Consider the following 22,381-nt stretch of genomic DNA (forward strand, 5'->3'; position numbering starts at 1 on the left):
AATAATTCCTTAAAGAATTATTAGGTTAAAGAAGTTACAATTGTAATTATAAGCCATTTAGAAATGAACAAGAGCCCTACATATCAAAATTAGTGGGAGTTTTGCTAAAGCAGTACCCAAAGGAAAATTTGAAAGCAAGAATGCAAATCAAGCTAGAGAAGGAATAAGTAAATACAAAGAAAATAAGGATTTAGAAAAAGATTAGGAAAAATGGTTTTGATCCATAAAGCCCTAAATTGGTTATAATGTAAACACATTATTAAAATAGACACATATTTGGCAAATCTCAGAAAAGATATGAATAGAAAAATGACAAAAGAGAATAGCGTATTTTTAATTAACTTTAATGTAGTTCAACTTTAGTCGTTTTTTTTTTTTTTTTTAAGGTTCGTGTTTCCTGAATCCTATTTGATTAATCTTTCTGGACCCACAGTTTTGAAAATGTTTTCCTGTGTTTTCATCTAAAAGGCTTCTTTTACCTTTCACATTGAGATATGTAGTCAGTCCCTCAAGAGCTGATTTTTGATTATGATATGACATTTTTTTTCATTTTTACAATGGTGTGTTTGCCCAGTTTGATCTAGTACTATTTACTGGTAATACCTTCCTTTTCCTAGTGTCCTTTATCATAAATCAAGTGGTGGACTACATGAGGGTCTATTTCTGGAATCTGTCCCACCGGTCTATTTACCAATACATGGCCTTAATTGGGTCCTGAAGTCTAGCAAAGTAGGCCTTCCAACAGCACCATTTCCCAAGATTGCTTTGGCTGTTCTTGGAATGTTTTCCATCTAAGTTTTAGAATCAGCTTGTTACAAACACACACACATAGGATTTTTTTTTTTTTTTAAGATTTTATTGGGGAACAGTGTGTACTTCCAGGACTTTTTTTCCCAAGTCAAGTTGTTGTCCTTTCAGTCTTAGTTGTGGAGGGCGCAGCTCAGCTCCAGGTCCAGTTGCCCTTGCTAGTTGCAGGGGGCGCTGCCCACCATCCCTTGTGGGACTTGAGGAATTGAACCGGCAACTTTGTGGTTAAGAGCCCACTGGCCCATGTGGGACTTGAACCGGCAGCCTTCGGAGTCAGGAGCATGGAGCTCTAACCGCCTGAGCCCCGGCCCACACACATAGGATTTTGATTTGTTTGAATATATAGATCACTTTGCAGAATATTGACATCTTTACAGTATTGAATCTTCTAATGAGGTTGATATGTTCCTCCATAAATAAATGAATAAATTTGTTTTATATCTTTTAGAATTTCTATCAAATAAGGCTTTGAAGCTTTCTCTTTGGAGGTCTTACATGTCTTTTGTTAGATTTATTTCTAGGTATTTGATTATTTTTGATGCCTTTGAAAAGAATATATTTTTGTTTTCTATTTGTTGCTAGTTTAAGACAAAGTAATGACTTTTTTGTATAATGCTTTTTTTGTTTTATCTATAATAGGTGTTGAATTTTAATCAGTTTTTGTTTTTGTTTACATCAAGATGAGTATATGATCTATTTACATTTTCCTAAACTAACTCTTTTATTCCTGATTCTGTGTACAATATCTTTGTAAATCATCTCCCCAGGATGACCTTCCTTTCTTCGTTAGCCTTCCTTATGCCTCAGTTTAGCGTTAATCTTTGAGAGAAGTCTCCTTTTTCTGTGCTCTCTCTGCACTTTGTCTGCGTCACCCTGTGTCCTGGCATGTTTGTTCTCCGCATTACATTGTGAACTTCTTGAGAGTACGAATCCTGTCCTGATACCTCTGTCCTCCTAAAGGTATTCTTCCTACACAGGGAACATACACTGCTCTTTTCTGGTAAAAGGTGTTCAGACCTTGCTCTCTGCTTCTAAAATTTCTAAAGTTACTAACTGCTCGATGCAGTCAGCTCATTTGTTCAACTATGGCTCCAGTAGTTTTTTTGCCGTGTGCTGGCCCAGGTGTAACTCTTCCTCTGCCCTTCATTCAAAGGCGGCTGGTGGCGGTTACCACTTCCTTCCCTTAGCACAGTTCCTTCCTGTCCTTAGCCCAGAGTGATCTGCCGCTCATTCGCGTTCATCACTGGACCTTAGTATCTGTGCAGCCAAGTCCCAACACCTCCTGCAGCCACCTTGCTTTCCCAGAGGGAAAGGCTTTGTCTTGTCTTACTTGGGAGACATCACCATAGATTATTTCACAATCTGTTTTTTTCTTTCTGGTTTTTAGAATAAATTATGTTGATGTGACTCTTAGGGCCCTTCTGTTTCTCCGTCTATAAAGTAAGGGGTTACGATCAGGTAATTATTAGGTTCCTTTGAGCATGAACATTTTATGGTTAATGAGTTACGATTCTTCCTTAGGGTTATTACATACAAATGTACACACTGGATGTGTTTCAACACTTTGTTAATTTGGGTTGGAATTAAAGTAGACTTCCCTGTAGGTACCTCTGATGCTACCACAGTGAAGTTCTTGGGTTAACCCTGTTCAAACTGTCATATTGCTAGAAAACTCTGTATGGGTATCTATGAATGGAGAAAGAGAAACAGCTACGTGAATGTTCACTGCTTTATGTACACACTGTTCACGTTATATTCTGTATTTACTGTCTCCTGGCCCTGTATAAAGGTTTACTCTGATTCTCTGTCCAGCTCTTGAACAGAGATGGGCACATAGTAGGTGCTAAATAAACTTGTTGAATGAGTGCATAAATGAATATGTGAGCATTCTGTTATGTCCCAGGCACTATGCTAAGTATTTATAAATGTTATTTCATTTAACCCTCAAACATTCTGGGATTGCTATTATACATTTACAAGCTCAAAAACGTTAAGCAACTTCCTCAGGATTACTTAGAGGCTGACTGGTAGAGATAGGATTCACACTTAAGTCTTTTTGTGTCTGAATTCCATGAGATTAACTACCCTACTCTTGTAATATCCGTTAGTCAACGTAAAATCTAATAAACTGTGGTAAACGTGTGTTTAGATTGGGGGAAATTAAGAAATTCAGTTCTTGTTTTAGTACTCACCACCAGAAATAAAAGTTTCTCCATTTATTAGCAGAGGTTAGGGTAAGTCAGAGTATACGTTTCTGCTCGGTGTGTTAACATACCACCGCACCTCACTGAAGTGCAACGAAAACAAGATTGATCACTTGATAGGAACGGAATTGTAATCGCATTGTATACAGCCTTAATCGTATGACCATTTTCCTGTCCTTAAACAGGCTTGTAAAGTATTAGCTTTTGTGGCGATAGAGTATTCCACTTATGATTGTGTCATAATTTATTCTGTCATTGCCCTACTGCCATCCATATAGGTTGTTTTCAACCATACTATACCGGAATGAACATCCGTGTGTTTATGTCTTTGCTCTGATCTCCCATTGTTAACTTAGACAAAATTCTAAGAAGTAAATTTAATAGATTAAAACATATAGACCTTTTTAAGGCTCTTATTATATCTTGGCAAATTACTTTCCAGAAAGAACCTTAAAGTTTTCAAACTGACATGAAGTGACTATACTCCATAGGGTAAATATCCTGAGTTGGAGTTTTGAAGACAGTATAGGAAAAAGGGATGGAGCATAAAGAGGCATTTTAATTTTTTTTTATAACTTAGAATAGCTGTAATACACTAATATCTTTCAAAATTCAGAAAGTACAAATGGGTGTATACCGTGTTTCCCCGAAAATAAGACCTAGCCAGACAATCAGCTCTATTGCGTCTTTTGGAGCAAACATTAATATAAGACCCTGTCTATAATATAATATAATATAATATAATATAATATAATATATAATATAATACCAGGTCTTACATTAATCTTTGCTCCAAAAGATGCATTATCGCTGATTGTCCAGCTAGGTCTTATTTTCAGGGAAACACCGTAGTCTCCTCTCTCCACTATCCTCTGGATTCCCAGTTCCCTTCCTTGGAAGCCAGTGTTACACCTATTTCTTTTGTGTCCTTCCTGGAGATACTTTGTAACATGTACAAGCCAATATGTGTATGCATTTCCTTCCCTCCCTCCCTCCCTTAGCGCAAATGTTACTATATCAAATGCATTGCTCTGTACCATACAGATTTTGACTTAACACCTCAGGGAAATGGGTCTACATTAGTATATAGAAAACGTCACCTTTTTTTTAAAATTATTTTTTTGGAGTTGTATGGTATTTCATTTTATATCATTAATTTTATATCAGTTCTATTGATAGAACTGATTTATATCAGTTCTATTGATAGGTTTGATGCATAGGAAAGATTAGAAACAATCTAGTATAAACTTTAGGAAATTAATAACTATGTAAGCCACTCATAGGCTACATTCCTTCTGGGTCAGAGGGTAAAGTTCATTTGTAATTTTGAAAGTGTTGGATTTATATGGAGAGAGGTTATTCTGGACAATAAGATATTTTACATCAAATAGGCTTGAGTGAGGTACCTAAGTGGGAATTTTGGAAAGTTGAAAGGACAGCACTAAGAGATGGGAAAAGGACTTCAAAAATGAAGGTAGTAAAAGATAAGAGAAAATGTGCTTGCTTGGCCATTTTATTGAGGGCCCTGGTGATAGCAACCACCCATATGCTAAAGAGATATTTCTTGGATGTTTATTCAAGAAACATGTACTGGATCTCCTGTGTGCCAGGACCTAGGGATTCAGAAATGCATAAAGCACTAACCGAGGCCCTGAGTGAAGAACTTCGCAGTTTAATAGAGGAAATAGATAAACAATGAAAACACGAGGTGCTTTGCTATAATTGTTGTACCTTGAAGATGTTAAGTTGAATTTGTCAAAAACTGAAAACATGGTATTTGATGTAACTTGTAAAATAATAGAATGTTACTATTTAAAAGATTGTAGTTTTAGAGACCAACCTTTCATTTAGTTCAGGAGATCCCTACTTCATGAACTCTGTCTGGCTTGGTCATTAAGCCTCTGCTTAAATATCTCCAGTGACAGAGAAGTCAGAACTCTGTGAGACATCCAGTTTTATTGCAGGGAGGAGCTGTAGTTAGGAAACGGTTTTTTATGTAACAAAACTTACCACATCCTGACCTCATGATTTGATTTAGTATATGGGTGAGATAAATTGACAGTTGCAAAAGCTATAAAATGAGGTGATTGTCTCCACAGCTAAGTTACCTTTCAGATCAAACTTTGTTGAATTAATTCTTTGAATCTCTGACTCATATTTACATGGCAGATTGATATTCAAGTAACACGTACTGATTACTTATTATGTTGGACATTTGTGGGATTTTGTGCCCAGTTCTCCCTCTGTCTCCCCCATCACCATGGCTACAGTTAACAGTAAATGCTGTTGACTCTTGTTAAATCTGTTGTTAAACAGATTCCCCAAATCTGCTGAGCAAATCTTTATCTTGAACTTGTGCAGTTTGATTTTGAACCTAAATGAAGGCCTTTGTATTAATTGCCCCCATTAAATCTCATCTTGCCATTTAGGCACCTATTCTTAGTGTGCTTTGCCCTGATAACGTTGTGTCAGCTAATTCCATAGAGTTTAAGAGGCTAGGAAATGGAGGTATTGTGGAAAAACAGTGATTGAGAATTTAGGAGAGCCCCCATTCTTCCAAGGTGGAGGTGTGTGTATAGTTATAAATTATGCTTTTTAAAGGGCTTTAAAGGTGTTTGAAGCTCTAAATTTGAAAGTGAAATGTTATCTAGACTAGAGGAGAATTTATTTTTACGTTGTTTGGTGCATGGTGTTTTGACAAGCTCCCTTTGTCATCGCTGCTGCAGGGTAACCCCATGGGGTGGAGTTGGAGTCCTTTGAGGAGCAAACCCAGGGCAGTCGGCTGGAGGGAGTTGGTGGTCAGGTTGTTGGCCTTGTTTACAAATACATGCAGCATGTATACACACACACACTCACACTCACACACACACTCACACAGGATGCTCCAAAATGTATACACATTTTAAGAAAGGAAAAAAACCATAAAAATTGTAATACTCAATATATACCGATAACAAAGGATGATGCTAGTCATTTGTATACATTTTTTTGGCATCTCCAGTGTATATAATGTGTGTGTGTGTGTGTGTGTACATATACATATATACATACATACATACATACTGGGGGTGGCAAAAATGTATACGCGTGACTTGTACTCATCTTTTGTTATCGGTATATATTGAGTATTGCAATGTTAATATAGTTTTTTTCTTTCTTAAAATGTGTATATATTTGCTTGGCACCTTCTGTATTTAAAGAAGAAAACCTACATGGTGTGCTTTTTCCAGAGGTAGAAGAGTGAGAAGAAAGGAGGGGCCTCTTTGAGATGGGCCTTGGTGTTGGGATTGGAGAGAAGAGGGGAAGGCAGACTATTCAGAACTGGAGTGCAGGAATACACTGGCTGATAAATAGGGATTAATTTAGAACCTGAAAGGATTTGTTACAACTTGTAACTTTGGCCTTCACCAATGCCAACAGGGTTGTGAGCTGCTTTTAACTGTAGCTAAGCAGACTGAACAGAGGGCGTTATGCCGCTAGGCCCTTTACCTGCAGGTTGGTGCGTATTGTAATATTTGGAATTACTCTCTCTGTGTAGTCAAGTGTAATTGTGCTATAGTGGACCAGTAAGGGAAAGAAGGGACATCACCAGCAAAGTCAGTGGTGAAAAGACCAGAATGTAGTCTCTGCTGACAGAAATCTTCAGTGCCCTCTTTTTAACTGCTGAGCTGCCTCAGCAAGAGCGAACCTAGGAGCCCTATCAGGGGCTTCTTTCTTCCTTCCTTCCTTCCTTCCTTCCTTCCTTCCTTCCTTCCTTCCTTCCTTCCTCTCTCTCTCTCTCTCTCTCTCTCCTTCCTTCCTTCCTTCCTTCCTTCCTTCCTTCCTTCCTTCCTTCCTCCCTCCCTCCCTCCCTCCCTCCCTCCCTCCCTCCCTCCCTCCCTCCCTCCCTCCCTCCTTCCTTCCTTCCTTCCTTCCTTCCTTCCTTCCTTCCTTTTTCTTTCTTTCTTTCTTTCTTGTACAGATATCACTATTAAAGGAATAACTGTATTTGGTTTTGAAAATGTTGACTTTGCACTAAAAGGCAAGTCAAGCAGAATGTTTCATGGAAGGCAGTTAAAATACAAGTTAGCACAAATGCAGAGCTGGGAAGTTGAGATACAGATTTGAGATGTAGCAAAGGAACTGAGTGCTGTAAGTTAGGGAAGTGTAGTATAATGTAAACTAATAAGGAAAGGTATGTCATTGTGTCTCATTCTAAAAAAATTTAGAAAAGAACATTCCATTCAACAGAAGGGCATCACTAGTGAATTTAAATGAGATGTTTCAGTCAAGTTCTTGATGGGGGAGATGGTGATAGAAGACTAGCTAAGACGAGTTGAAAAGGAAAGAGTATTGAAATGTGTGCAGAAACAGAATGATGAGTTATACAGACACTATCCCTCTGCCCTGGGAAGACAAGGTTTCTGGTGCTAATTTTTATCTAATGAACGAGGCTCATAGAAATGTCTGTTCCATGTGCTGTTCACAGGCTCACTACCTCTCCATTTCTCTAGCCAGGTATATGGGCTTGTGCATCAATTCTTGGTAGCCCTGGCATTAGGTCGTAGTAAGTGTTTTGATGTGTGATCTCCAGCCACCCTGAAATAGGCAACGATGGAGATTTCCTTTATATTTGGGACCAAGAGCCAGAATCTCAACGTGGGACACTGAAGATGACAGCCTCCGGGTCCTGCTGTTTCTCTTTACTCTTCTCACTTCCTCGGGCAGCTAGATGTTTGGTTTCTGACAGTCTTCACATCACACCAGCATCTTCAAACTTTGAAAATTGTGTGATTTATTCCTTTTCTGTCCTGAAGCTGGAGTTTTCTTTTGACCTCGATTTTTGACGTGTATGCAGATTTTAAAAAATGTTAACGTGTGGGAAAATGTGCATCTTAGAATTGGAGCTGTGGCTTCTGATAGATTGGGGCACAGAAACAAAAAATGGCCAAGGAAGGAGAAAGGCACCAAACAGGGAGTTTGGTTCTTATCTCTGCTATGGAGCGGAAGAGTCAGACTCGAGGGACCCAGGCCTGTGCCACTGCACCCCCATGAAGACTAGAAAGGCTTGAGCCAGCATGTGGACCCCGTACAGAAAGCAGCCACATGTGTTTTATTTGTGTTTTGATGATCAGATAGTGGGGATTCACATCCACCTGTATCCGGGGTAGAATATTATTGTTAATCATTTTGGTACTCTTAAATTTTGGTTTCTTCATTCATAAAAGGGTGGAACTGAATTAGAACTAGATCTTCAAGGTTTCATGTGGTTCAGTTGGTCTAGGATTCTACAGTGGAATTGCAGGCACTACTTTTGAGAAGAGGTGTTTATTTGGTGGCCTGTAAGTAAAAACCATGTTTGAAACAATGCTGTTTATTAGATGTAATAATGTCGTATGTTCACATAATTTATATTAGTGGTTTAAAAATGTGTTAATAGACAGTATCTCACTTGGCCATCTCAATGAGGTGATGGAATAGATCAGGAAGGTAGCATGTGCATTTTGCTGATGAAATGAAACCATTGTGGTTAGCAGTCAAGTCGTTCTTTCAACTTGCTGGTCTTGTTAACACTTGGAAGGCTAGCCACCAAGGATGAAATCCTGCCACTGAGCAAAAACCCGTCAGGATAGTTTTCTCATCTTCTCTATCTGGCAAATGTACATATTTTTCAACTTCTGACTTGAATGTCTTGTGAAGCTTTTTTTGTATCTTCTGCTTTGGTGGATCATTGTCCTCAGGACCCTGGATCCTACTTATCCTTACCCATCCTGCCTTATCCTGCCTTACCTATCCACCCGAGTGAGCTGCTTAAGTCCAGATACCTTGTCTTACTCGGTTCTACACTCCACAGCCCGTATAGTGCCTGTTATATAGAGATGCTCAATGGAAAATTGCAGAATTAGATGGCAGTCAGATTAATGGGCTGGTATTAAAATGCAACAGAATAGGGAATGATACTTGGGCTCTGGAGTAAGAAGAAGACATCATTGTATACCTCTTTTAGGTAGAAGTTTTGCCCTGTACGTGCATTTAAAAAACAAAACAAAACACTTTAATAAAAGGGAGTTAGCTAGTAGTCAGATCTATTAGTAAAATAATTATGAATTTTTTAATGGGAAGGAAAGCTCATGAATTCATTGAGAATTTTAAAATTCCTGTTCTATTTTTTCCCTACATAATATTTCTATACCATATACATTTAACATCAATCTTGTATGCAATCAAGACTCTGATTTAGGGTGGTCATATAGAATTTTAAAATTCCCCCAAGAAATAAACCCTTAACCGGTTAAGCTTTGCATTATATATGTTTGTATTTGTCGAGTACCCTGTTCTTATTGAAAGAGTTGTTAAAAGAAGCCCTTTGGTACTTTCTCAAAGAAGCTATTATAAACCTTCTTCGTGAAAATGCAAATACACACCACATTCATTCGGCCTACAGTTTTATGAGATTCATGTCCCTCTAGCCAGTCCATGGATTCCTGGTTCAGAATCCCTCCTTAGGAGAGTATACCCAGGGAACCTATCATCATGCCATAATATAATGACCCCTTGAAAGGAAAAGTACAGAATGTATTTATCAGAATGTTACTTAAATTGTATATACATGAAACTAGATGTAAAATCTTGATGTTTTTGACTCATTTATAACCATAAACCAAGTGTGCAAATTAAATACAAAGACAACTACAAAACCAACAAAATTCAAATTAATACAATTATTCAGTATGACAGATGATGTTTAGGTTTCACAGTAGAAAAAAATAGCCTTAGGTCTGATTCCATTTTAAGTCTGTTTCTGTATTTTAACTTCAGTGACACTAAAAGCTGCCAGTGCCCATTCTCGTAAGTTATGTTGTACAAGGTGGTATCAGTGATTTCAAGGCTTTGTGTGTAAGTTTAAGATCATCAGAGCTGATACCTAAGCAAAACACTTGCCAGCAAGCAAGCGTTCTGCAAATACTAGTGTAATGAGATGCCTGCTGTCATGTTCACTTGAAGATGAGGTTAATATTATGACATTACTGAAGTCTTTATTAAATGGTTCTCTAAACCAATTAATGCGGGAATGGGAAAGGAAAAAATGTCACTGCATACTTACAACCACATTTACTGCTAATAAACTTTCGCAAATTACACTACAAAGATAGGACCCATATAAGACTCGTAGCATATGTGTGGTATTGTCTGTTAGCTGTTGGCTTTTGCATATAACATGCCTATACCTCCAGATGCTCTGATGATTCAAGTTCCCTGTATTTTTTCACCCTTTCAGTTACAATCGCTATGCGACCTTTGCTTGTATCGTGGGCTCTGAGGCTATTTGGCCTGAAGGAGATCTTAACACAGTGAAGCCACAGTGAAAGCGTACTGATAGTACTTGTTTACATGCTGGTTACTCATGATCCAGAATGTTCATCATTTATTTTAGATTATCTTTTAAATGGAAATATTTTTTTAAAATGTTTGTACTCAATTTTTAGACTCCCCTTCTTCTCCTGACATATTTGTGACCTCTGTCTGGGAAACACTGCTTTAGCAAATATTTTTCTGATCATTATCTAGGAGTCCAGGATTCAAAGATGGGAAAGCAAAACATAAAGAAAGAAAGAAACTTGGCCCTTCTTAATGTAATGAGAGACACTTTAACAGCAAACTATAAATAGATTGATTTGTGCCATCCTAAAGTTACGCTAAGAGGACTATGGGAACATAATTGAAAGGAGCTGCTCAGTTATCTTACGGGTAGGGCAGAGGTTTAGAGCAAGCACATCATGGAAAAGATCTTGTTTGAATAGTGTCTTAAAGGATGAGAGGGTGGGTTTAAACTAGGCAGAGATAGTTTGTGTAAAGACCAAGGTTATGAAAGTCATGATTATCATAAGGATGAGACGTGTGTGGCCCCAGATAGCACTGGGAATGTGAGTGGTAAGCTGGAACCCAAAAGTGAAAGTTGTAATTGTTAGACTAAATGTGTCACTGTTCCTTCATGTACTCTAAGGGAAGATCTTAGGGGTAGTCCTGGCAGTATTTTTTATGTATAGCGATTACCACATTGTATTCTGATGTTCTCCTTCTTTAGTCTTTGGAGCTCTTCAAGGGCTATGACCATGTGTTATTAATCTTTTTATTCTAAGCTTTTGATAGAGTAACTGATTTTTAAAAAGCTAATGCTTAGAAAACATTGCCAGTGAGTAATTGGAAAGTTTGATCGGACTTAAGGAAATAAATGTGCTTTGCAGTTTCATGAGATCATAGATAGTATAATTCAATCATCAAATATTTTTTGAATGCCACTATATACCAGACTTAGTGCTAAATGTGGATTTACGGAAATGATTAATGTGGGCCTCTGCCCTCAAAGAGCTTAAGAGTTTCATAGGGGAGAGAAAAACAAAAGTAGCAATTCTGGTAAGCAGTGTGTGCTCTGGGGAGCAGTGAACCTCCTTGGAGGGCCTGCTGGAAGGTATGTTTGTGTTTGTGTGGTAAGATGTTGGTGATAATTAGGAGATGACTTCCCTAAAGGAATCATTCTGTGAGTTGACCCATAAAGATCAAGTAGATACAAGTGGGCATGGGAGCTGGTGTTTCTCCAGTCATTTCTGTAGCCAGTTTGTCTGTGTCGATGGAGCATATATGTATTGTTACTGCTACAGTTTCCTTCGCTTCCTGAAAAAGTACCCTAATCCTAGCTGGAAGACAAATGTCTTTCTCAGGGTTTGTACAAGAGAAAAGTGGCTCAATACAAATCTATTTCCGTTATTCTATTACCATAAATCCGCCCAAATGACATTTCCAACCTACAGTGGAAGGTAGTAGTATTTTCACACATTGCTCCCCACTGGGAGAATATTGAATGCATAGTTTGGGGCTAAGAAGAATGAGTATAACCATTACAAATTTAAGTGTACTTTGTTTCAAATGGGAGGGCAAATGCTTGCCTTACCTGGATGAAATTACACGGAACAATTTTTCTATACTTGGAAACATAAAAGTTGTAGGAAAAAAACCTGTGTTCAAATTTCATATTTGGCTCCTACGTGTGCTTCTCAACAGGATCTGTAACTTCTAAAGGAACAAAGAGTGTTGTTTTTTGAACAGAAGGTATTATAATAAGATCAGGAATGTATTCTTATAGTGTCAAATTGTTAATATCAAATTGTTAACTTTGAGAATTTTTTTCTAATAAAGTCTTATTCTCTTTTACCAGCATTACAGTGTTTCTGCCACCTTTGCACAAAAGACAATTTTACTTGTGTCACAGATGGGCTGTGCTTTGTCTCTGTCACGGAGACCACAGACAAAATTATACATAATAGCATGTGTATAGCTGAAATCGACCTAATTCCTCGAGACCGGCCATTTGTATGTGCACCATCTTCAAAAACTGGGTCCGTTACTACAACATACTGCTGCAATCAGGACCACTGCAATAAAATAGAACTCCCAACGGTTGGTAAGTTGTTATATAAGACATTTTTTTCTTGATAATATAGAAAAGCTCTTAGACTATGATTTTAGAAGTGGAAGGGATCTTAGAAATTATCTACCGCAGCTTGTTCACTTTAGAGCAAGAAGGAACTTGTCCGTGGTTGTAGAATCGTAAGAGTAGCCAAGATCCTGACTGCTGGGTGTGTGTTGTTTGAGACTGTGATTCCATGATAGACGTTCTCTGAGGTCTGTTGTGCTGAAAGGGTAGCCTCTTGAAAGTGAATTCTGACAAAGCCCACTGCAGCAGTGTGTCCTCAAGTGTCAGTACTTTGTCCTTGGAGTAAATGTCATCTCCCTTGTACAAAGTGCAGTCTTAAAGCAGTCAGCAATGGGTGGCACTCGAGAGCACCACTGAACAGTCCAGGTGCCTTTCTTTTGTGATTTCCCCATGCCTTGTGATCTTTATGTTTAAATTATTATATATGGTTTCTAGGTTTTTAATCCTTCACCATAGTTCACGTTTTAAAGTGCCCCGACAGAGGCAGGAATTTCAAGGATAAACTCTTAGGATTAGATTAATTTCAAGGTTCTGGTTTAAGATGTCAGTCTGAGCACGTGTATTTAACTTCTCTATCACTTTCCTCAAGTTCCAAATTTCTCCTATAATAATCAAAGGAACACAGAAACGGGGGAGCCTGTATTGATGCTCAAAGAATTAATGGAAGAAAGCCACCCCCGTGCCTAAACTTGTAGGATCTTCTGCGGTTTTTGTGCAGATGAGGGAAGAATCGACTAACCATCAGAAAAGAAGGGAAAGGACCTCTTGCAAAACCCAATACCTTACGCTGAGGAGCTGGGATTAGGCTACAGGCGCAAACTCAGTTCTCCTTTCGGAAGCACGTGGTTTCAGTAGTGGGGCAGACCCCAGTGCTCACTTTCCACGCAGAGTTGGTCCCAGCACCGTGCTCATCACAGTAGGAAGCACGGCTGCAGCTCGGCGAGAGGGCCGTTCCTCCCAGTGACAGGAGGAGGCAGGCCTCTGCCGAATGCAGGTGGTGGCAGTGAAGCAGGACTGGGCGCACACATACGGAAGCTCCTGTGCCAGGCTCTGGCACTCTGAATTTTTCTGATTTTTATTCAGTCATGTGAAATTCTAACAGGGACAAAATGATAATTCCAGAATTTCCCATTTCCATTGTTTGGGCTTGAAGTATCTGAGTGGAAACTCACCATACCTTGTGAAGGACTCATTTCATTTTTAAGGCTAAACAGATGTAAATCCCGTATTCCCAGGTCCTGATACGCAAATAGTGAAAAAAAAAAAAAGACCAAATGAAAAGACTTAGTGGTTCAAAAGAAGTAAACTGAACTGGGTAAATCAAAGTAGATGCATCCTTTGAAACAGATTTAGCACATGATAGGGAAAAACTTTCAGACGTTCCAAGGTCTATTTTCAGTTGTTCACTATGAAATGAGAACATTTCACAGTTGTTCGAGATCACATTCAGATGAAAAGCTGAATTGATGAATTATATTTTTTAAAATGGAATACTGAAAGTGAACAGCAGACTGGATACTGTAATTTTGTAATCAAGTGTGAGACAAGCTTAAGGCAAGACAAGCTTGTTACACTTCAGAGAAAAAGACAGTTGGTGAGCAAATTAAGAGATACAGAGGACAGATCTAGGTGATCCAATATACTTAGTATAAAACTTCCAGAAAAAGACATAAGAGGAGACAGAAGAGAGAATACCGTGCAAAATCAATGAAAAAATACTTGTGCAAGTACATATGATGAAAAAGATATCAATTTCAAGAATAAAGAAAAACAATTGTATATGCATTATAGTGAACACTAGTTCACTGTAAAAGGGGGGAAAAGTTTAGATTTTTTTGCTTTTTTTTTAAATACCAAAGGCAAAGGAACATCTAAAATCCCTTAGATAAGGCAAGAATTTTCATATATAAAGGCAATGCCTTTCATATATAAAGACATTTTAGATAATTAAGTATTCAGTGTATAAGGACACATGTACTCTTCCTGAAAGAAATTACTAGAATTAAGATGCTGTATAAGAAATCAATCCAAATAAAGGTCTCAAGACTGGGGAAGGTGTGATATGGAAAAAATGATGGTGAGCAGTGAACCAGCAAGGCTCAGGATGAATGCCAAAATAATTTTAATTAATGTGTTTCTGAAACAGTATAAAGCATTAATTATTTAAAAGAGATTATAAGAAAATAAATGCTCTTGAATTAAAAATCCAAATTGTTAAAGTAGACTAGAAGGTATATACACATACACTCTATTTAAAAAAAACAAAGGACATATTTTACCTGAACAAAATTGGTGGAGATACGTAGTATATACATACATACATACATACACACATACACTAAAATGTGAGTTGTTTGGGGGAGGTGAGGCTGTATATAATTTTTCTTTTTACTTTTGCTCATCTGTATTTATACCGTTCCCCCAGCCACCACCACCACCCGCGGCTCCGCTCTGAGCGTATACTGGCCTGGAATAAGAACACAAGCCAAAACTATAATACTTTAGAAAAAAATCTTCTTAAGACTTTAATGAGAGTTGTTCCAGATTATTGCTTCTTTTATTAGTGAGCTGAGAGTGATAAATGGGGAGGTTCTAGAACGTTGGTGCTCAGTGGCCTTGTTATTTAGATGATGGCTGAAGAATACGGGAAGAAAAAGTGGATGCTGACCCAGCTGGTGATCGTAAAAGGAGAGCCAGTGGGAGAAGACGGAGTGATTCGCTTGTTCTGGGTTCGAGCCCTGTGAGCTGCTGTAATGAGGCTCCAGGACTAAGGGTGGTAGTGGCCAACTGCGGGGAATGTGCAGGATTAGGAAGTTATGAATGCCACCTGCAGTGTTTCTGTTGTTTATTCCACTGGAGGCCCTTTTTCAGGAAAGACATCTCCTGGCCTTGGTCCTGTTGAACTGGCGGCTGTCATCGCTGGGCCAGTGTGCTTTCTCTGCATCCTACTCATGTTGATGGTCTACATCTGCCATCACCGCACTGTCGTTCATCATCGAGTGCCGAATGAAGAAGATCCTTCCTTAGATCGCCCTTTTATTTCCGAGGGTACTACGTTAAAAGATTTAATTTATGATATGACAACATCAGGTTCTGGATCAGGTAATGTAATTGTTTTTCCTTTTTCCTAAGAAATCTTTTTAAAATTAACTATATTATTTATTTTATTAGTTGGCTGAGCCCCTTGGCTTAGTTTCTTGAAACTTGAGATAGTGTGAATGCTATTCCAGCTTTGAGACTGATGAAGGTCGTTAAGCTTGATCTGTATCTGCTGGTGGCTAGATGGGGTAAAATTCTTACTTTTGAAATAAGTCACTACGACAGCTTCCTGGTTACTGTATTTTGCCATGTATAAACTGCTCCCATGTATAATGCACACCCACTTTTTTGGCCCAAACTTTCAGGGGAAAAAATCTTTTCGTTTTAATTTTTTAATTCAAATTTTTATTTGTTTACATTTAGGTACTTTTTTGTATTATAAGAATTTTAGCATTTATTTTTTAACACATTATCGTACAAGAAATGTTATGTAACAAATAATTACAAAACACAAGAACAGATACAAGGTACAAGAAATTTTATGTACTGGTAACAAATTTACGATATTTACGCATCATAGAAGGCCAAGAGCTCTTCGTGGTTGCAAGTTCGTCCTAAATTCAACAAAACTGATTATCGTATGCCAGGGTATTGTTTTGCATATGGATATCATTGTTGATTTCTAGAGTTGCACTTTTAACTCAAAAGCATAAATAAAAGAATTACAAGTATTTATATAGATACAGAATTAGTACTACTATGTATAATGCGCATCCTTATTTTTCCATCACAAGTTTGGGCAAAAAAATGCACACTATTGAAATACGGTATATAAATTTCAAAGCATTCTCATCTTCTCATGACTTTGTGAGATAGTAAGATTAAGGATAATTATTCTCATAGGTGAGGCTTTATCAAAGATATTCAAGTGATCTGCAGCTACCCATTCTCTTCAGGATTGTGGAAACAGACATGACAGAAAATGTGTTTGGAATTATGAAAGTTATTTGCTTTTTTAACATATGAAATTGCTGTATTTTGCCCAGGCCTACTTTTTTATTAAAATAATGAATTCTTAGTCATTCTCTCACTTTAGAAAAAAAGTCTATCCACTTTGTTAGTTAATGTAGCTTTTGGTGTCCATGGCCCCTGTGATGTTTGCTGTTTCAGTTCTGTTTGTTGATTTTTGTGGGATCAGAAATTGGCTAATTGCCAGAATTATCCCCTGAAGGTGGATTTTGTCATAGCAGTGCTTTATGTTTAAACCAAAGGGATTTATTGTTTACTTCTTGCTTTAGAAGGATACTAAGGGAGGAAGACTCCTATCCTCTACAATGTTGTAATTTGACAACTAGAAATCAAGAGATCTAGTTTCCAGTGCAAGTTTTGTCATTGATTGGCTCTCTGACATTGTTTAAACCATGTATCCTATTTGGGCTTCTGTTTCCTCATCAGAAATATGAAACAGATACTGTTGGTAATAATACTTAATATGGTTTGTTAGGACTTTTAAATGAGATATACTGTCTAGCCTTTTGTAAAGCATAAATCAACTTCAAATAAGGACTAAATTCATGGATAAAATGAAGATTTGAAAATATATTAATTATCAGGTCTTATAGTAAAATAAGACCGGGTCTTATATATTACTTTTTGCTCCAAAAGATGCATTAGAGCTGATTGTCTGGTTAGGTCTTATTTTCGGGGAAACACGGTATAATGAAAATCTCACTAACCTTTTAATCAAGTGACTAAAGGAATACTAAAGCAGGTATTGTGACTGTGGAAGAATATGACTGAAGCACAAAATCACATCTAATAGTACAGAAGTTCGCATAATGACATAGCCTGTTTATTTTAAGGAAATGAATTGATTGATGCATATATCTGTTTGTTCATCTAAGTATGAAGAAACTGATTTCATGGCTAGAAGTCTTCTGTAGAATTTAGTCATGTATATTCAGTAAGCGAGTTCTGTCCATGATTACTAGGACACATGCAGGCGTGTACTGGAGCCCAGGTCTCTTAAAGCATTCTTTAGGGACCCCGGAGACCATTGTGAAGAGGGAGGAAACAGGTTGCATTGAGATGGAGTGGCCTTAGTACTGAAGATGTGACAGTCTATGGGCAGGAGTGGAGAGAGGTTGTTTCAGGGCGCCCCTGGGGTTTCCCATTGATTATGAATTAGTCCAAACAATTTTCACAGACTATCTGGCTCATTCTAGAAGTTAACCTGGACCAAAAAACTATAATAAGCAAGGACCAAAGAGTCACAGAAAATCCGGGTGGCAACAGATCATTTGGGATTAATCCCTTGGACCTGTTCTCTTATTGCCAAACTTACACACAGGGAAATCCAAGCAGCTCCTGCCACTTGGCACAGTGGTATGTATCATGCCTCAAGGAAACAAGCCTACCTAAGGATCAAAAGAAATGATGGCAGTTTCTGTCTGGATGGCAGTTGATTTCCGAATAAGAAGAATACATTTGTTTACAGTGTTTCCCCAAAAATAAGACCTAGCCAATCAGCTCTAATGCGTCTTTTGGAGCAAAAATTAATATAAGACCTGGTCTTATTTTACTATAATATATATTTTGCTTATATAAGACCAGGTCTAATGTTGATTTTTGCTCCAAAAAACACATTAAAGCTGATAGTCTGGCTAAGTCTTATTTTGGGGGAAACATGGTACTTTTTAAGGTATAGACATGAAGTAAAGAATGGAATTGTGGGTTTTTTTCCATTTTATTTATGTTTCTAGATCCATCAGGGATCATGGCTGTTTGAAAGCCTCTCTCTTAATGCCTTACCCTGCAAAAACTTGTCTACATTGTTTGCTGGCTGTGGTTTTAGGCAGTTAGCTGATGTCTCATGCCTGAATTATTTCATCTTTAAAATGAATGTAATGGACCTTTCCCTGTGCATGTCATTGGATTGTTGGGAGGTTCAAATGAGACAAGATGTTGTGTGAAAGCATGTGGTAAACTGTAAATGTGTGTTTAAATGAAGAGTGTTACTCTTATTGAAAAGATATTTGGAAGAAAAATATGACAGTTATCAATTTGCTTGCTGCATTGTACAAAAAAATCTTAGTTTAGGCCTCCTTTCCCTGACATGTCATAGTTGTGTGAATGGCCTTCACATTTATCCAGACAAGCTGTCACCTACTGAAATAGCAGAAAATACCATCTCTTTCCCTTCTATTCATTATAAAGTCTTAATGCCATGTCATGCATGGGACTCATGCCTGCGAGTAAGTGAGCTGTCTATACATAATTCCCTTTTTAGTTCTTTCACTCATTGAGGACAAGGTGAAAACTAATCATTTCATGTTACGAATGCACATGTTTATTACTCAGTACCACGACCATAATTGAGGAAAGGCCTCATCTCTCTCTCAAAGACTGTGCTTTTAACTTGGGAACTGTGGGAGAGACATTGGAGAGCTGGGTTCCGGCAGCTCTAACCTTTCAAGCTAACCTAATCCCTGATGCAGTAGCTCGAATCACAGGCTGTGTTTGTGCCCATATTTAAGCTGTCATTAGATCGTAAAGTGTGTGTGAGCATGCGCATGTGTGCCAGTTTTTGAAAGAGTGAGTCTCTTAGGCCAGTGTTCCTTATGTTTTTTGTTCATGCCTAAGATCTCTTGTAATGAATGTGTGCATGCTGTTCAGGTTGTATTTCTGTTATTCACTGTTGTGAAGTTGTTTCCCTGTTGAACTCTCTCTCAGGCAGTTCTAAAGGTACAAAAGAGTATAGCAGAAAATGTAGAGATGCATCTAAATTAGGCCTGTTTGTTTTTGTCTTGAGGAGAAAATGCTTTTTAAAAATGCTCAGGTATTTATGTGGGTTATAGTAACCAAATATAGATAATATGATGAATCTAGATGGGTTTTTAATTGTAGGTCTGCATCTAGAATCCAGTGGTGATGGGGAAGGCAGAAACTCCCCCTGTCCCATCAGCCTTTCTTGATCATACCATTTACACGAACCTGAATGTGCCGGGCATTTTCAGACTTCCCATTTGCAGCCCCCTTTCTTCTTTATTCCTTGCCTTCTGAAATTAACTCTCAAGTACACTTGACATCTTTAAGTACATGGTGTGGCCCTTCCTGGTCAAAGCCTTTAAGAAAATTTAGTAAATTAGTGTCTACAGTAAACAGCATAATTAGGAGTTGATTTTTCATAATCCAGAAGAGCTCCTTAATTTAAATAAGGATTTTTCACAAATCTGTTAACTAGTAATCTCCTTATAAGCATAAAAACAACTGTTTATAATATGACTACTAACTACTTTTCAGGAGATTGGAGGATAGATGGAACAAGGGGAGGAAAGGAACCATTTGAGAAACTTAAAGATGAAAGGAGAAAAACTTCTGATCACTTTAAAGATTAACTTTTGGATTTATAAGCATTTGACAGCAGGGAACCAAAGAGAACAGGTGATTTCATCTACTGTCATTGGGTTAGTTTAATCTAGCAAGCAACTCTCAGTATAGGTTATAAATGACACAGAGTTATATGTAATGGATGATATACATACTAGTGTAGAACATGATATATATATACACTGTCATTGTCATTGTCAGTATAATTGAAGATGGCAGTTCCTTAGTCCATGGGGGATATGATTTTAAGTGAATTGGACTAGTCTCAAATATAGTGTTACTTAAATGTTGTAGGTAGTTAATGAATTCTTTTCTGTAAATGAAATGTGTGGCAATATTTTAAAATATGTATGTTAGAGTAAAGTTTAATTGGTGAAAAAATGTCAGTGTCCTCTTTTTTTATATATAACATTTTTTTACTAGTTTCAGGTGCACAAAACAATGTAATAGTTAGACATTTATCATTTATATCGCTCACACTGTGTGAACCCCCCTCCCCCATCCACTACCCCTCTGACATCGCACAGAGCCATTACATTTCCACTGTCTCTATTCCTAATGCTGTACTCCACTTCTTGTAACTAACTATATATATATGTATATACATATGTGTGTGTGTGTATATATATAAAATTGTAGTTGGCATTCATTATTATCCAGCTTCAGCTTCAGGTGTACAGTGCAGTGATCAGGCATCTACATCATCCCTGAGGTGGTCTCTCTAATGAGACAAGTGTCCATCGGATACCCTACAAAAATCTTTACAACATTATTGCTTACGTTCTCCCAATTGACTTTCGTATCCCCATGGCCATCTTGTGGTTACCCAACCCACTGTGCTTTCTAATCTCCTTACCACTTATCTCCCACCCCCATCTCCAATGTCCTCTTAAGGTAAGTTACTTGACACTGTGCTTTAAAATGCTTGTGTTGCTTAGGTAGCCAGTTCCTAGCAATAAATTGCCTGTCTTGAAGTAGTTTCTGTGATAATTTTCACTGATTTATTAAAAAATACGTCAACATTTACTGCTATATGTCTTATATTCACATACTTTTCTCCTTCCACCCATAAAACCATTACCAGATTCATCTTTCTAAAATAAGATTTTTAAACTATTTCTTCCCGTTCATGGCCCCTCTCAGAAATCTTTAGCATCTTTTACCCACAGCTGTCATTGGTCGTGTTGAGCCTGGTATTCGGTACTCTTCATATTCTGGTGCCAGCTTAACCTTTGCTTCCACTGTTTTACCACATACATTCCCTTTCTGTTTATGTAAACTGGTTCCTGAAACATGTGCCATTCATTTCCTTCTACCTTTGCTTGCATATTCCACCTTCCCCTTATCTCCTCTCCTCCTTGGGTCCTATCCCTCTGTACAGGACAGTCTGATTCAGCTTACATTACAAAGCCTACCTTGACCCTCTAGGCAAGAATTTCTGGTTTCTTTTATTGTATTTATTATTTTCCTTTTATCATGAATTACTGTTTTTGCAAATGTGGTCTTTATCTCCTCATTGAGATTGTAAGTTCCTTAAAAGTAGAGCTTAAAGAGTTATACCTTTTGGGATCACTCTTTAATGTGCCTATGGTGATGTTAGAAACCGATACTGTTCTTGATTGATTGTGCTCTTTTTATCTTTAGGTTTACCATTGCTTGTTCAGAGAACAATTGCGAGAACTATTGTGTTACAAGAAAGTATTGGGAAAGGTCGATTTGGAGAAGTTTGGCGAGGAAAGTGGAGAGGAGAAGAAGTTGCTGTTAAAATATTCTCCTCCAGAGAGGAACGTTCGTGGTTCCGTGAGGCAGAGATTTATCAAACCGTAATGTTACGTCATGAAAACATCTTGGGATTTATAGCAGCAGACAATAAAGGTCAGTAACATTGGCTTCTCCTTTGCGTGAAACAGAGTCTGTCTAAGCCTTTTTACAGATACAGCTACTAAACATCGTGAAATTTGATGAGAAAAATAGATGTTTGTCAAATAGATTAGACCCATTAGGTCAAATAGAGTATATTAGAAAAGCCTTTAGAACAAGGAACTTCTGAAAGATTTTCTTGACTCTTGACAACATGTTCCTAAATCTCTAATTGTTTCATAAAATGTAAAGAGCTATAAAAAAGAAGGCATGTGCTTTGTTTTGCTTCTGGGCAATTAGTTATTGAGTACAGTCATAATGCAGAAAAAACTGTAAACTGCTTAAAATTTTGAGGTAGGATAGGGCCCAGATATCTGTTTCCTTTTCATCTCTTCCTGGCCGTTAGGGCATTCTGATATATACTAGTGGCCTTATTTATAGGAAGAGTAAAAATAACTTCTCCATGTGTTCTGTGTTTTAAGTTGCCGGGCGCTGAACAGATTAATCTTTTTTTTTTTAAGATTTTTTTTTTTAATTGGGAAGGGGTACAGGACTTTATTGGGGAACAGTGTGTACTTCCAAGACTTTTTTCCAAGTCAAATCGTTGTCC

General features: G+C 37.7%; 1 protein-coding gene across 3 annotated transcripts in view; it reads left to right on the forward strand.

Moving 5' to 3' along the window:
• TGFBR1 (transforming growth factor beta receptor 1) overlaps positions 1–22,381 on the forward strand; it is a 51,404-nt gene that overhangs the window by 13,785 nt on the left and 15,238 nt on the right. For 2 of the 3 annotated variants that reach the window (XR_013994496.1, XM_081067125.1), the window contains exons 2-4: positions 12,205–12,450; positions 15,355–15,585; positions 21,556–21,786. Coding sequence is in view for 2 of the 3 variants with exons in the window: in XM_081067125.1 (XP_080923251.1) it covers positions 12,205–12,450; positions 15,355–15,585; positions 21,556–21,786 (708 nt within the window). In the remaining variant the exon portion in view is untranslated. Of the gene's footprint in view, positions 1–12,204; positions 12,451–15,342; positions 15,586–21,555; positions 21,787–22,381 lie in introns of all 3 variants that reach the window. The other variant, XM_081067124.1, reaches the window with a different exon arrangement.

This window comes from Rhinolophus hipposideros (assembly GCF_964194185.1).
Source record: "Rhinolophus hipposideros genome assembly, chromosome: 11".
NCBI lineage: Eukaryota > Metazoa > Chordata > Mammalia > Chiroptera > Rhinolophidae > Rhinolophus > Rhinolophus hipposideros.